This window comes from Diadema antillarum, unplaced genomic scaffold (assembly GCF_040938485.1).
Source record: "Diadema antillarum isolate AM-2024a unplaced genomic scaffold, OU_Dant_1.0 seq00001278_RagTag, whole genome shotgun sequence".
Classification (NCBI taxonomy): domain Eukaryota; kingdom Metazoa; phylum Echinodermata; class Echinoidea; order Diadematoida; family Diadematidae; genus Diadema; species Diadema antillarum.
In genome coordinates, this window is record NW_027272058.1 from 539672 (window position 1) to 555342 (window position 15671).

At 38.8% G+C, this 15671-nt stretch overlaps 1 protein-coding gene across 1 annotated transcript; it reads left to right on the forward strand.

Annotated features, from left to right (window-relative positions):
- Positions 1-3844: 3844 nt before the first annotated feature.
- LOC139745581 (putative ammonium transporter 1) lies at positions 3845-14319 on the forward strand. Its single transcript, XM_071655974.1, has 11 exons — positions 3845-3941; positions 6582-6671; positions 7671-7901; positions 8582-8664; positions 9369-9503; positions 10340-10570; positions 11323-11461; positions 12105-12199; positions 12741-12867; positions 13370-13465; positions 14225-14319. The coding sequence occupies exons 1-11, from the start codon at positions 3857-3859 to the stop codon at positions 14317-14319; spliced, it is 1407 nt and encodes a 468-aa protein (XP_071512075.1). The 5' UTR covers positions 3845-3856.
- The last annotated feature ends 1352 nt before the right edge of the window (positions 14320-15671 follow it).

The window sequence follows — 15671 nt, forward strand, 5'->3', positions numbered from 1 at the left end:
TGCAAATGGTAAATTATGCCTTTCATCAGTTGGTAGCCTACCTTTCATATTATTGTGCAACAGTTTTCACATCCCCTGGAGTTTGGCCTTTTTATAGTTCTTGCAACAACTTCAAACGTTATGTTATCAAATAAGAGCTTGACCTAATTCCACTGACCTGAGCCTGTTTTATAAGGGAAAACAAATCAGGTATGGGGGGGGGGTGTTGGTGAGAAGATGATTAAGTGTAGGACAAGTTCACCTTCATAGACATGTGGGTTGAGCGAATGCAGCAATATTAGTAGAACACATCAGTGAGAGTTTGAGCAAAATCGGACAATCCGTTGAAAAGTTATGAATTTTTGAAGTTTCTGCTCAGTCGCGGCTGGATGAAAAGACTACTATCGCTTGTGATGTCACATGAGTACAACGATATAAAGAAAGAATAAAGAAAATGCAACATATTTCCATTTTTCTCGCATAACAAAAGACGACTCGACTTCTCTCTTTCAGAAGGCAGGGGGAATAATATTACCCTTAACATACGTCGGTAGCAAGTCGAAGAAATGTCAGTGCACTTTATACAAAAAGTAAAGTTTTGTGAAATTCTCTTTTTATTTTCCTTATATAGTTGTACGCATGTGACATCATACTCTGTAGTAGTCTTCTCTTCCAGCAGTGATTGCGCAGATACTGAAAATATTCGTAACTTTTGAACGGATTGGTCAATTTTCCTCAAACTTTCACTGATGTGTTGTACTAATATTGCTGCATTTTCTCAATCCTTATGTATATGAAGGTGGACTTGTCCTTTAAGTGTGTACGGAAATAGTAATGCAGTAGAGCATGTCAACGTGTTTAGAATGAATCGGGAAGGAGACATTTTAAGGTATCGCGTTTGGCTCTCGTTCAATTTCTATTCTTTTTGTTTTTGTTTTTTGTTTTGATTTTGTTTTTTTTGTTAAAATGAAACAGAATGGCTGTCTGAATGCCTCACGATAGTGTTATACTAGCGTCTATAGCTATACACTGTTGAATATACCAATTCGGTTTGGGTGCTGTTTTTTATGGTAATTTCTAACAGGGGAGGGGGGTTGCTTCAAAAATGCGTAGAAACAAGAGATAATTAAAATTTATGCACTGACATAGCAACGCACCTGGCTCATTGCATAACCCATTGAAAGTGTTTTGGATCTTCCGTAGGCGTTTTCACATTAGCCTGATAAAAATCCAAGCTCCAGATATGTTTTGCGATCGCAAATTAGCGCGCTATTTCATTTCCTATTCACATCATCCCTAACATTATCAAATAGCGATAGTTCGCATGAATTATACTGCTATTTCGGAAATTTCCCGATCGAGTTGGACTCGAGAAATTTTCTCGATCAATTAGCGCGCTAATTTGTACTCACATTATCAAATAGCCCGCTATTTCGTGATCGGATTAATTTCCAAGTCAGAAAATAGCGCGCTATTTCGAAACATCGGGCTGATGTGAAAACGCCTTTTGTAAGCCCCACAGTTATGGTCGCCATGAGATACAGAGCTCTTAAGTCGGATTCATCATGGAGATCTCACCTTACTGGATTCATTCTATGGAGAATCATGTCCCATTAGGCTGCGTCCACATAGAACTATACTATTCGGGTATTCGGTGCGCGTTTTCAAGGGCACGCGAATAGCTTGAATCGAACGATAGGATTTCCTAACACCGGGTCACATACGAGGGCACTATTCGAAAATGCCGAATAGTTATAGTATAGCAGAGTGGGAAGGGAATCGCGCTAGATCGATTTTAGAGCAGCGTATACCTGTCCATCTTTCGTTGATGAAAATGATGAAAATTTTGGTCTGGATTTGCCCTTTAGCAAAAATAAGCATGTAGACTGACATTCTGATGCAGTTTAGAAATTGTTATTGCTGGGATGATTGCGTAGGAGGAAGAAGTAGGGAGTTGATGGTGCGGGTGATGGTGTACTGGGTCCAATTGACGGGGCATATACATAGCGAATAACGAATAGTGAATACCGTATACCGAATACCATATACTTCTATGTGAACGCAGCCTTCAGGCGTATGAGTTAGCTAAACATGTCATACCTTCACGTATTGTCCATTGATCGTGTACCAAAAAAAAAAAAAAATGAAGAAAATTCAGTATTTCTGTCATTGAAGTTTGAACATAAGGTTATATCCTCATTGAATAACTTCAGGTAGTGATCAGTTAAATATAGGAGGATTTGAGCCTCAGGCATAGTTGAGTTTGAATGAAAAACTGGACATTTCAAAATTTTATGTACAAACTATAATCATACTGTCGTAAGTTGTGTAAGTGAATGACATGCTCACTTACTTTGTTATTTGCATATTCATAATGACTGGAACTGTTTCTCCCAAAATAGCGAAACTTCAAAATGTCATAACTTCCTTATTTTTCATCTGATTTCAATCAAAATCATACTGTTGAACTCGTAACATTTCACTCTTTCTTATAAGACTAACTTATAATTAGACTGGCGTTCCCCTTTAATCTCGCCTCACTTGGCAGTTTTATGTGGTTTTATGTGGACGTAATCATCGTAGCGCCTAAAGCGGCACATCCTTGAAAGATTATGAAATACATTCTTTGAGCGTTAGATAACAACACTGGAATGTAAGCAATCTACGCACACCACATCCATCCACACAAACAAAGAAGGAAACAAGAAAACATGAGACAGGGAAGAACGACGACAAAAACAACAATAACAAGAAAATCACACCAAGGGGCCCCCTGATCGCCATAAACATTAAATGAAGACAATGCACCATTTTAAGAAAGAAACAAAACAGCACGATTCTATAGACGAGCAGGGGAGCGATGCATACAGCACACATACACATCAGGGCAGTGTTTTGTGTGTGTGTGTGTGTGTTGTGTGTGTGTGTGTGTGTGTGTGTGTGGGTGTGTGTATGTGTTTGTGTTTGTGTGTAAGAGAGAAAGAGCTTCTCAACACCCGAATCAATTGACCCATAACATAATGGAGGACTACTTTTATCTCACGTTGTTTGATTTCTTTCTTTCTTTCTTTTTGCTGCGTTGTTAATCTTCACCCAAGCTCATTCACATAAATCGATCTTGACTCCAGAAAATCCTTCTTTCGAAAAGAAAAAAAAAGTAGAAGGGTTCGATTCAGCTTCACTAAACACTGAAGGTGATTTTGCCGGACTCCACCCCTCAGCTTCCCCGTCCTCGATTGCTCGTGTCCTCGGGTCATGGAGGAACCGCATGTGGAAGGACTCGCTTTCACCCGTAACTTCACTTATTGAAAGGCGGAGCTTAACTCCGTAGCTTATTGAACTCCTGCAGAAATAGGCATTCGGTGCCAGGCACGCCGAATCTGGTCCTGGATCTAACTGGACTGTGACGAGAATTTCGCAATCGTTTATCACATACCCCCTCCATTACATTAATGCCTTTGTCCATCTCTTCTTTCAGCTCCAGGTCCACCATATTCCGTTAGTCTTTGTCCAGGCAAGACCACTGCTTTCAAATTGGGGGATAGCTGTGGACAATCGCTCCATAGGACTGTCTTCTACCGCCACCGCCCTTGAACTCGAGTCAATAGCGTTATGTAATACGACAAGCCTGGCTTGGTGAAAGGCGCGAAGGTGCATTTTTTATCGTCTGAATCTTTCCTGTGTCTACACTCCCGCGTTGTTTGCTGGCGGCGGACGTGCGTGCGTGGCTGTGGGGCGCCGTGAAACAGCTGACGTGAAGAAGTGAAACTGAACAACATCATCATCGTTTTGAAACAACTCTCACTCCGAAACGTTCACTTTTATTTGTGCGTGTGTGTTTGTGTCGGCAAATAGTGTCAAGATGTCGAACTTGACTATGGAAGATCTTTCTCAGCAGCTGGGCGCTCTTAAGACAAATGCGGACCACTTCTTTCTTCTCGTCATGTCTTGCATCATATTTTGTAAGTAAAGCATAGGCTGGAGCCTGACATTGTTTCTTTACGATTTCATTACGCACCACGGTTCGAGTTCATGCTTGGCTGTATGAATTCGTTCGTCAAGTTGGGCAAGACTTCCATATGTACCCCCCGCTATATGTATAAGTAACATATATAAGTTAATTGACAATTTGGGATTAGGATTAGAGTTTACTCAGTTTAGGATTAGGGTTTAGGTTAGGGTTAGAGTTAGGGTAACATTGATCTCGGTGTCCTAGGGAAATGTGGACTTGAACAGAGGAAGCTAATACAATGTAGGTGTATATTAAATAGTGGGGGGTACATATGGAAGTCTTTCCTCAAGTTGTCCCACAAACAGACAGTGATTATTAGATAGACACACAAAATACTCTATACCTTTCTTTGAATAGTGAAAAGTCGTAATACGGCGTGGACACACGAAGCTTTTAAGCTCTGTTGTCTATGCAGCCTTTTTGGAAGATGAATTATACAATAAGTGAGCTTTTTGAGAAGGAATGTGAGGCATCAAAAATTCGGATTCAGATCAATTTATTCTCTAAGTGCATAAATGCTAGAAATGCTTAAGTTTGGTGAGTTTTCCTAACTGAATACGGCTTTGATAATAATATTCCATCCCCATTGCATGTATAGTCACGGAAACGTAGAAGTGTATTTCTGTCACGAAAAATCTTTCTTGGTCTTGTGCTTATAAGTTGCAAGATTTCAGGGATTATCTGAAAGAACAAAATGTAAATACATAAGACGGAATGTGAAATGGATTAGAAGGTATATGAGGTAATAATAGGCGTATTTACCGTCACGCTGCTTTGCCGTACTGTACACCTGCACTGTCGCCTAAAAAGGAGATGTCGCTTCCGCGTTTCGTCAACATCAAGAAAAGAGTTTTGCATTCCTTCAGTGTATCATGGAATGTGTCTTACAATGGGGGTCACAATGCATGTATGAGGCACCTGTTAGAAAGCGCAAGAAACGGGTGGATGGATTCTGATTATAAACAGACTAGTAGATTTCGAGAGGCGTTTATGCCAAATTAAAATGTACAAACAAATAGACAGACAACAAGAACAACAAAACAACCAACTCATACAAAACGAGGCACGCACTCACACACACCCATGGTATTTTGTATACGTGTATATACACACATGTTTACGCTCAAAACAATATAGTGGCCTAATACACGTGAGCAAAAAAAAAAAAGTTGAAAAAAAGTATGAAGAAATACGTACCCATCCAAAATCTATTCTTCTTTTCTATCTAAAATGTGTGTTAAATCCTGCCAAAATATGATAATTACTTAAAATAATGATTAAATGCCATTTTTCTCCTGGCCATGATCATGGGCATGCAGTGGAAAGCATCGTCTAAAGCTGGATCTAAATACAAAGGAGTAAATTCTGAGTTCAGAATCATCCATAATATGTCAATAGGTAGATAGGCCTAGGTATTTCAATGATTGAAACATTAAAGAATAAACGATTTTTGTTGTTGTTTAAAAAATACAACCTTCTTGACCTTGAACCTTGTAGTACATTTAAATCCCTTTCAGCAGCAGCTCCTTGGAACTATTCCCGCACAAGAAATGCATAAACGCATAACAATCCATCTTCTATTATCATTATAATCATAAGCCTACACAATTACGTGGACTATGATTATTAGGTGTCCGTGTTTTTGTTTTTACATCTCGTGTAGCATTTAAATTTCGTTGCATTTTCACCTCTTATTCTTGAGGGAGGGCGTGAGTGCGTATAGTGATCGGAGTGCAGAGAGTAAAGTGACTTTCAGAAGAACGAGCGAACGAAATGATCATCACACGTGGTGCGTGACTGTTTTTGAGGGTTCAGAGCGGTGTAAGAAGGTGTCGCCAAAATTTGTTAGGAAAGCTGCGAGGGTGAGGGGTAAAATTGCATAGATGAGTGCTTCTTTTTTTTTTTGTTGGTTCTTTCTTTGTGTGGGCCAGCTTTGGGGAAAATACTTGTGTCTGCATGCACTGCGCATGTACGTGCTTATGCGTGTGTGAGAGCTCTGTCCCAATTCGCAGGAAGTTTCGTGGGTGGGTGGCTTTTGTAGAACCCAACGTGTGGTGCGCCGCTCGAGGTGGATCCTGATGCGATTATCGACTTTGAAGATGCATTGAGCGAATTTGCTCATGTGTTCGCCACTGTTTTCATCTCTTGCATTAAAAAACAAAAGAGGCCTGATGTGCACGCTACTAGAGCGTGATGCTTTGTGAAAAGTGTTCCTTTTTTTCTTTTGTTATTGTTGAAGGGGAGAGAGAGAGAGAGAGGGGGGGGGGGGGTAAAGAGTATGGACCACATTTAAGGTGACAATAACCAGTTAGGCGTGAAGTAATGGATGGCTAACTCTGTATAGAAAGGATTGGAACGGTATTGTGAACAAAACATAACAATGAGGACGTTCCCTGCTATATGTGACCTGTTTTCGTGACCCTAAGACGTTTTCACTGTATAGAATAATAAGCGATCACATTACGATTGCAATTAATTACAATTATTGAAAATGAAATTAGAGAAATCATGAATAAATTTGCTAACGTACTTGTTTCAGTACATTAAAACTAGCTCCTGTTTACCATTATCGTTTTTTTTTCCTTCACAGTGATGCAGGCTGGATTCGCCTTCCTGGAAGCCGGATCAGTTCGCGCCAAAAACACGACCAACATTCTCCTGAAGAACGTGCTTGACGTGTGTAAGTGTAACTCCAAATGAAGAGCCTGCAACCAAAAGGCGCTAAATCCATCAGATTTAGCGCCTTTTGGTTGCAGGCTCTTCAAATACAAAGCACATGATCACATGATAAAACAAGTTCTGCTATCTGTGTGTATATCGTAGAGTATCGAGTTGATATATATGTCACAGTCTTTGTAATAGCTTGCGTTGGTAGCCTATCAGGTACTCGCACAAACACTCGGGCCAGGTGAGGGTTGTTAGAATCACTTTTAATAGCCATAGAACGTTTGAGGCTTCCGATGAATAGCCATAGAACGGGTGAGGCTTCCGGTGAATAGCCAAAGAACTGTTGAGGCTTCAGGTGAATAGCCGTAGAATGGTTGAGGCTTCCAATGTGCGGACTATGTCCTTTAATTGACATTAATATGCAGGAATGTCAGCTCAAAATGCTGCGGGTTTCGTCCTTGGAATAACTGCAGTGAATAAAAAAGGAATTGTGAATATCTAGGGATTGATAGCATCATTCACTGGGTTGAAGATAAACTTATCTCAGTGTTTCAAAGGCAATTAAAAAAATGACCATTGATTGTTTCGTTGCTGTTCATCATTATGAGAAAGGTTACGAACTTTTTTTATCTCTCGATTGTAATATATCTCAATATGATATACCAAACTCTCCTCTCTTTCTCTATCCCCGTTCTCTCCCTCTCCCTCTTTTTCAACATGTCAAGAAATCTACGAAATATATAAGTATAACTGTTTCTATTTGATATAATTATGGTCACAAATCAACATAACAAAATGTCCTTCATCGTTTGAAGAAAACTAAAGTACTACATGGGTATGAGATTTGCATCTCTCCAACGCGAAAATGATTAACGCAGTGGATGTATACCTCTACATTGTCACACGATGGTAATAAATTTTGTGCTCAATTTTACATAATTGTCAATAGGTTTAAAATAAGAATTTACTTTTTCCAGCTTCTGATGTTACATTTTTATTCTATATCCACCAGGTATTGGTGCGGTGGCGTACTGGGCCGTTGGGTACGCCTTTGCGTTCGGGGGCCAGGCCAACGCTTTCATCGGCTACCGGTACTTCTTCTTCGAGAACTTCCCATCCGAACTCTACTCCCACTTCTTTTTCCATTTCGTATTTGCGGCCACCGCAGCGACCATCGTTTCCGGCGCCATGGCAGAGCGCACGGAATTTGGTGCCTATCTCATCTACTCATCGGCAATTACAGGTACGGAAAATCGTCCCCTTTTCGCAGCCACCCTGACATCGAATGTTGTGTCAAATCGGTCGTTGTTCTTGTAGATATGCTTGCAGGGAGAGTTGTATCTAGCTTCTCCTTTATGTCTGGAACATCTGTCGAATCATTTGGTTATAAGGATTAAAATTAGCTTCTCTATACACAATCACAATGAAATAAAAGCAGAAAAGAAGTGAACGAACTAAGCAAAGCGCCCTCCTTGTCAAACCTTTTATAAGCATGCTGCTTCCGAAGAAAACGCATTAATTGTTTTCTTTTACTAATATTTTGAGCATTCTTATCTAATCAATTAAATGATTTTAATGGTTATTTTCTATATACATTAAGATCCGTGTTTAATACTCGATTTGTGAATCTATTTCCACTTTATTTGATACAGGCCAAAGATCGCTTCGATTACGATAGTATGACAATGTGAGCAAGATTAATGTAACAATAATCTAACATTCTCATTAATATCATCGTTATCAACAAATCAATTAATCAGTACGGTGAAGTATATAGCTTTGCTGTCATCGCTCGTCATTCTTATTGCTGTCCCTATTGTTACGTCCAAGGTCATTATAATTGACGCCGTGAAGGAAAAAAGGATTTTTTTTTTTTTTTTTGGTGGATGATATTCACCTCTTACTGTCCGATTAATGTTTCAGGAATCATCTATCCAATCGTGACCCACTGGGCGTGGTCGTCGGAGGGGTGGCTGGCTAACGGACCGAAAGAGCTCGCCTACCTGGTATTTAAGCTAAATCCGTTACAAGCAAAGAACACATCTTAACTTATTTATCTACTATGTTTATTTACACAAGCTATTATACCATTAAGTGACCAAAATATATCTCAATCACAACTTGGAACTTGGCCGAAAAAAAACCCCGTTATCAATTATGTATATTTGTAAAAAGAATACCTACAGCAAAATATGATTTGCACTGAAGTATAAGCAATGAATAATAGTGTACTTGAAATTCTTTAGATAAGAAAGCACAGAATAGAGTATCGTCTACGATTAGACTTTCTAAGAGAGAGCAGAATTAACAGTCAAATGGAAATCACTGGAAAAGGGAGTTTGGTACAGAAACTTCAGTTTGTATATATCCTTAAAAAGATATACATAATTCTATTTTATGTATATAATTAGCATAGAAAACATTGCCATGAAAACAAGATATATGAAATATACCAGTAGTTTTAATGGATGTAATATCACCGTTCACAAAGTTATAGCGACCCATGTACCGATGTAAATGGCTTGTTTTCTATCACTCACCTACAGTGGAGTTTTAACATCAAAGTGTTAAACAGGATAGACTGTAGCTTCGGACAGCAAATTCCAATCCAAAAATAAACCGTTTTAATCGTGGTTAATTGTTGTAAGCTGTTATTTTTTGCGATGAATTCTCATCGAAATTCCTTCAATTGTTCCTTTTCTCTACAAAGGACTTTGCTGGGAGCGGCGTGGTGCATTGTGTCGGCGGTACGGCGGCCCTGGTAGGGGCGGCGATACTCGGTCCCCGTATCGGACGGTATGATGAGAACGGCAAGCCGCAGTCGATCCAAGGACACACCATCCCAGTCAGTGCTTTGATCTTTTTATTACATTTTTCTCTTTTTGTGATATGTTTTCCTCATTTTGTTCTCCACTGAAAGATTAAATGCATTCTTCAGGAATATGTGGAATTTTATTTTACCCTGGTGTGTTTAGTTTTCATGGGTTCTATCTTTTAAGTCAAGAAATTTTTGAACGCATTTACCAACCGTTTTCCGACATTATTGTTGTCCGTGTGTGATATGAACACACTACAAACTCTCGAAGTAAATGTCTGCATATAACGACTGCTTTCTTTCAATGCCCGCTCCCTTTATGGCTCACCAATCAGGACCATATGCCAATATATATGATGACTTCCTTGTTTGAGCACTACAATAATAAAAAAAGGTCCTGTGGTAAAGGTTGCGGACACTTGAACTGGATATCCTGAATTCGAACAAAAATACGATGAAAAGGTCCTTTTAGTCCCTCTTTTCCTCCTGACCAAGGTGCATTAATGGATACCTGAGATTTCAACAAGGACAGAGCCTACATGGAAAACAGTCCATAAACTAACATGGCTGTCCTAAGTAAATACAACCTTACAATATTTCATATATGATTTGGTAATTTTCAAAGTATTTTTATTGTTCCATTGTATTGTCATGCCTATGAAATCTGTTCTATCATTCGCCAGAATGTTATCATACGTTGTTGTGCCTATCATTACATTCTACCACTTGCGGTATTTCCAATCATTTCTAATATTTCTGTTATCATTATTACATCAACAATGACTATACATCTTTACCAATACATTTGTTTGTCTCAAATACTATTTGCAGCTGATTTATATGTCTTTTTCCTTTAAACTTCACAGATGACAGCTTTGGGCGGATTTATCCTCTTCTTTGGCTTCTTTGCCTTCAACGGTGGCTCCCAGGCCAGCATCTCCGCCGAGGGGGATGGCAAAGTGGTCGCGCTGGCGATCGTCAACACAATCATATCCGCAGCCTTCGGCGCTCTGGTAGCCATGGTTGTAAGACGCATCGTGTACAAGGGAAGCTACTGGTCTCTGTTAACCACCATCAACGGCGGGCTTACGGGCATGGTAGGGTTGTCAAGTGACGCTTGTATGTACATAATCATGTGATATTTGTGAGTATAGAACGTTGTTACAGAATGATTAAAAAAGTAACCAAAGAGTAATGCTTTTGGTCAATAAAGATTTACCAAAAATGACCACATTTCCCCTCTATGGAATCACGATCAGTTTATTGTGTGGCGTCTATGATTTGATACAGAGAACATAATCATGTTTTAGAGACTTGATATCCGAAAAATGAAATTAAATGATATTTCTATGATGGTCATTAAACGTAGAGATTTGGAAAGTGAGGAAGTCCCCTCATGCAGTTGAAGCATAACCATTCTATTTTACAGCCGTTTATCATGTTCAATTTTGTTGTTGTTGTTCATAAATCCTCTACTTTTCAGTTTGATGAATTTTGCTTAGTTCTCTTTAATTCAGTATAGCCAAATTAACATAATGGTCATTATTGTACGTTGATATTTAGTGTCAATTCTCCGAATGATCGAGATGTTGCACATCTATCAGGAACTCGTGGACTAAACAAAACGGCTGATCTTAGGCCTGCAATCTGAACAGGGTTTTTCACATAATATTGGTAATATGATATGTTGAAGAGATCGTTTTGACCAGCCAGCACATTAACCCTATAAATAAGCAGTTTAGAAACTTTGTGCAACATGCGAAAGTGCAGGTATATAATTGTTGCGTGTGTTTAATATACAATGTAGCATTCGACAGCTTTGATTTCGCTTGCCCCTTGCATTTTCCAGGTCGCCATTTGTGCCGGTTGCAATGTAGTCCACCCATGGGGAGCAGCGATCATCGGAGCCGTGTCTGGTTTGACGTTCATAGGTTGGAGCTGTTTGATGGAGAAGATCAGGGTGGATGACCCGCTGGATGCCGTGGCAGGTTTGTATAGTCGTAGGACCTACTGTCAGGTTCTTGATGTAATTCTGCGACAGAAATCATTATTTCGTGCTCATTAGATTGGCAACCCTGAATGTTACTGAGGACGCGTCATTATTGAAGAAAAATACCTATTCGTTAAAACTCGTTAGGTTTGTACAAAATAAGTAATGAGAAATTAACAATTTCAGACAAAGACATTTACTTTCAGGTTCTGAAATGTTTTGGTAATCTAAAAGTGAATTAGATATAAGTCATGCGATTTGGAGGTCTAGGGTATAACCCCCAAAAGGCTCAATTTAATCATTTGAAGTCTATTCTTACATCATTTATTTCATTTCAATAAGATGTAAAACGGCATTTGATTCCTGTGTGGAGAGCTTTAACCTTACACCAAAGAATGGACACAGTACAACTCTCCTCCGCCATGAAAACCACATCACAAAACCAGTGATCAATCGGCATAAAATCACCAATTGACATTTTCAAGGTTATCTAAAAGTTTAAAGATCACCCACGATTGATAGATTTTAGCTCCTTCCCGATTCTGCCTTCAGACAATCACTGATTTCAAAAGTTGAGTGGGCTTACTTGTATTTAGAAGTCTTGATGTACAGATGCATTTTCTCTCCCCATGTTTACTCAGTTCATCTCGGAGGGGGCCTGTGGGGGATTTTAGCCACGCCCCTTCTCGCCATGGAAACGGGAATCGTCTTTACGTTCTCCAGGGCAGCTTGGGAGGTGAGTGAAAATCTTAAAACAATATGGAACATCTAAAAAAAAACAGCTAAGATTATTTCGGTGCACCTGATGGACAAATTGCTCAACATCGACGTAAACAATAATCCTTTACGTCGATCGGATATGGGGCAGTTTGTCAATCAGTTGCAATAAAAACAACTCGATGGAAGAATTTCATCAATTCAGATAAAAAATCATTCGATTTATTTTTACTGATATTCAGACATTTGGATAACAATTACGACACTAACAACACACGCTTGCATAGTTACTTCAATAGTACTGTCCAGAGAAAAATTATTGTTTTAAGAGCAGGTACAGCACAGTGTGACGGTAAGCGAAGCTTTAACATTTCCAGTCACTATTATATGCTACGAGATGCAGGGATACATGCTCGCGCATATACCACAGTAGACACGAGTGTGTGCATTTTGCATGGATATAAATGCAATTATTTTCTGAAATGAAGACATAAACTCTTTCCTTGCGGTTTATTCCTGCGTAACTGATGATTATATTCATGTTTCCATGACAACTGTAGGCGTTCGGATGGAACCTCCTCGGTGGTATGGTGATTATTGTCTGGGCTGCCGTTACCTCTCTTATTCTCTTTGGCACCATGCATGCTGCGGGAATTCTGCGAGTTCCGCCGGAAATAGAGGTCAAAGGTAAGTTTCTTTTGTCATTTTTCTATAAATGTCATTCTCTGTTTGCGTTCCCGAATTCGCACCAAAATCCCAGGTCGATCTATTCCATGCCAAAGATATTCGATTTAAGAATATGAAGGAACGTCTGTTTATCATTGGTCATTTTCTGATTTGCTGTATTCTCCACTTTTTTTTTTTTTGGTGATAGTCCTAGTGTCACGTACTTTGTACTCGTGTGTCCTTCTAGCATTGTGAAATGCAGCATTTATGTGTAATATGGTTTATTTTGAAAGAGCTAAAGAACAGTCTATTAATTAAAAAAAAAATAAAAGAAGTTGCTGAGGTCAGCGCGTGTGCATTTTGTGCACCATGGGATATATATAGGGACAATGGGTAACTAGTCCAATTCGAAACGGAATAGAACACGGGGCAGCCCAATGACCATTAGCGGATTATCAATCAGGCGACCGAAACGTTTTTTTTTTTCATGTTTGTTTGTTTGTTTGTTTGTTTTTTGTTCCAGGTCTGGACATCCCGAAGCACGGCGAAGCGGCCTACCCGTACGCCAGCTACGGCAGTGGTTGGGAAGAGCGAGGGACCTCCAATGGTTTCCATGCAGGTAACGGTCTAATTCCCTGGCTCACCCCTTATCACCCCTTACCTAAAAGTAATGGGAACATGGCGGTATGGTGTACGGGACTCCTGCACAATAGTTCGGTTCCTGTCTGATGCCCTCATTCCAGGACAAGGTGTTTTGATTTCCGATTCACATCCCCCGGTTACGTCCTAACCCGAGAATACAGATAATCACCTCACAACGGAAGAATGATCTCAGTACTAGGGTCTTCGGGAACATGTGAACATGTGCGAAAAAGAAGTGTGTGTGTGTGTGTGTGTGTGTGTGCTGCTGTTGTTTTTGCTGTTGTTGTTTTTTATTGTAGAGCTTGCCGTAGCCATGACTTAATAATTTGTTGTATTTTACGATTTGACAAAATGCACCGTAGATAGGTTAAACATAGGGCTAACGTGTTTGCAGTAAGAGCTGCTAACAATTTTTCCAGCACTCCCCCCCCCCCCCAAGAAAAGGCAAAAAAAAAAAATACCCCCCCCAAAAAAAAAAAGAAAAGAAAAGAAAAGAAAAGAAACCTAACCAACGACCAGGAAGCAACATGACCAAAAAAAAAAAAAAAAAAAAAAAAAAAAAAAACACACGAAAGGAAGAAAGAAAAAGAGAAAGAAATATCTTTTCGAATGTAACAGAACTTTGAAGATGTCTTCTTTCTTTGCCCCTGTTCTTTGTTTTTAATGGAAAGTAGTATCTTATACTCAGTTGTTTTTTTTTTTTTTTTTTGCTTCTAAATGATGCTGTTGTTGCCAGGTAACCACGATTATGTGAATGCTGCCTTCAACGGCCAGGATGTGACGAAAGCCACATACAGCGCGGATAACAGAGAGGCCGATCTGCCCCTTTAAGACCAAGTCGTCATATCAACAAGGCGTCAATGATCATTTGGTCACGTGATCGACTTATTCTTTTTAAAAAAAATTGTTGTAACAAATTATTATTGATTTCAAAGCATAAGGTGATGGATGGCTACTTCATGAACTCAGTATCTAGTGTCAGGACCTAAACTGCATTATCCAATTTGCGAATGTGCCCTTTGAGACGGTTAAAAACATTTTGCTTTTTCTTTTGAAAGAAAATGAGAATCAGAAAAAAAAAATGAATCAGTTGAAATTAAATATATGAAGCAATGATTACTGTCAGTAAGGAATGAAATCTCAATTGCATAATACTCGCAAATATGAATATTTCTGCTTCGATAGATTTCCCCGGTCCAGTTCTCAGTATACGTATTCACGTGGACAAGTGGTCGAAATTCTGTATCCCGTCTCAAACGTTTAAGAACTCTTTCAAAGTTTTGTACCTTCTTGAAATGGAAAGCACGACTGTTGCGTAACAATCACTCTCCCGATAATAGAAAACACTTGCTTTGGTTTGGAGATTTTTGCGCTCACGCGAATCTTTCATCTTGCTGATACCTAAGCGAGTATGATAATAATTGTCTTATTCTTTTCATATTCATGTTGTAATGAAATTTCTCGGAAGAGTTAGAAAATAAGGGGCGGAAATTCTTATTCAGTATTGTGAAGGTATAGTGTCTGAAGCACGTCGTATACTTTATTTTTATTGTCAAACTACATGATTAGTATAAACCTTGATGTTATGACCTACCACAGACTGAAAAAAAAAGTTGGTTTACCTTGTTCTTGTTGTACGATATTTTTCTTTACAGGTTATTATTGAGAAGAATCTATTTTTCTATCTCATTTTTCAAATGCAAGCTTCTTTTTGACCTTGTGATGTTAGAATATTTTTATACAAAACTGTTCAGGTATTCCTTTTTCCGCTCTTGATAAGGCTGTGATTTTTACTTCGTTACTCAGTTTACTCAGATTGTCTCACGATGAATGAGAATTATTTCGAATACTTATTACGTTTACAAGACTCTGGTATTCGTACTGGTACTGGCATTAATGTTCACGTACTATAATAGTGTTTTTCCTTTTAGTATTTTGAAAGGTTTGTTTAATTTGTTATATTTTACAATGTTTTCCTTCTTCAACTTATGTCATGTCCTCTCCTTACTGAATATATTTCATAAAATACAGACACTTAAAAAGCAAAATAAAGGGTGTGTGAGGTGTGACTTGGTTGAGTTTGTGTTCAATACTTCTACTCCTTTTAACAAAACTAAGATTAAAGTGGATATTTTCTTTTATTTCTTTATTCAATTTTTATTTGAAAAAGAACAAAATCAATG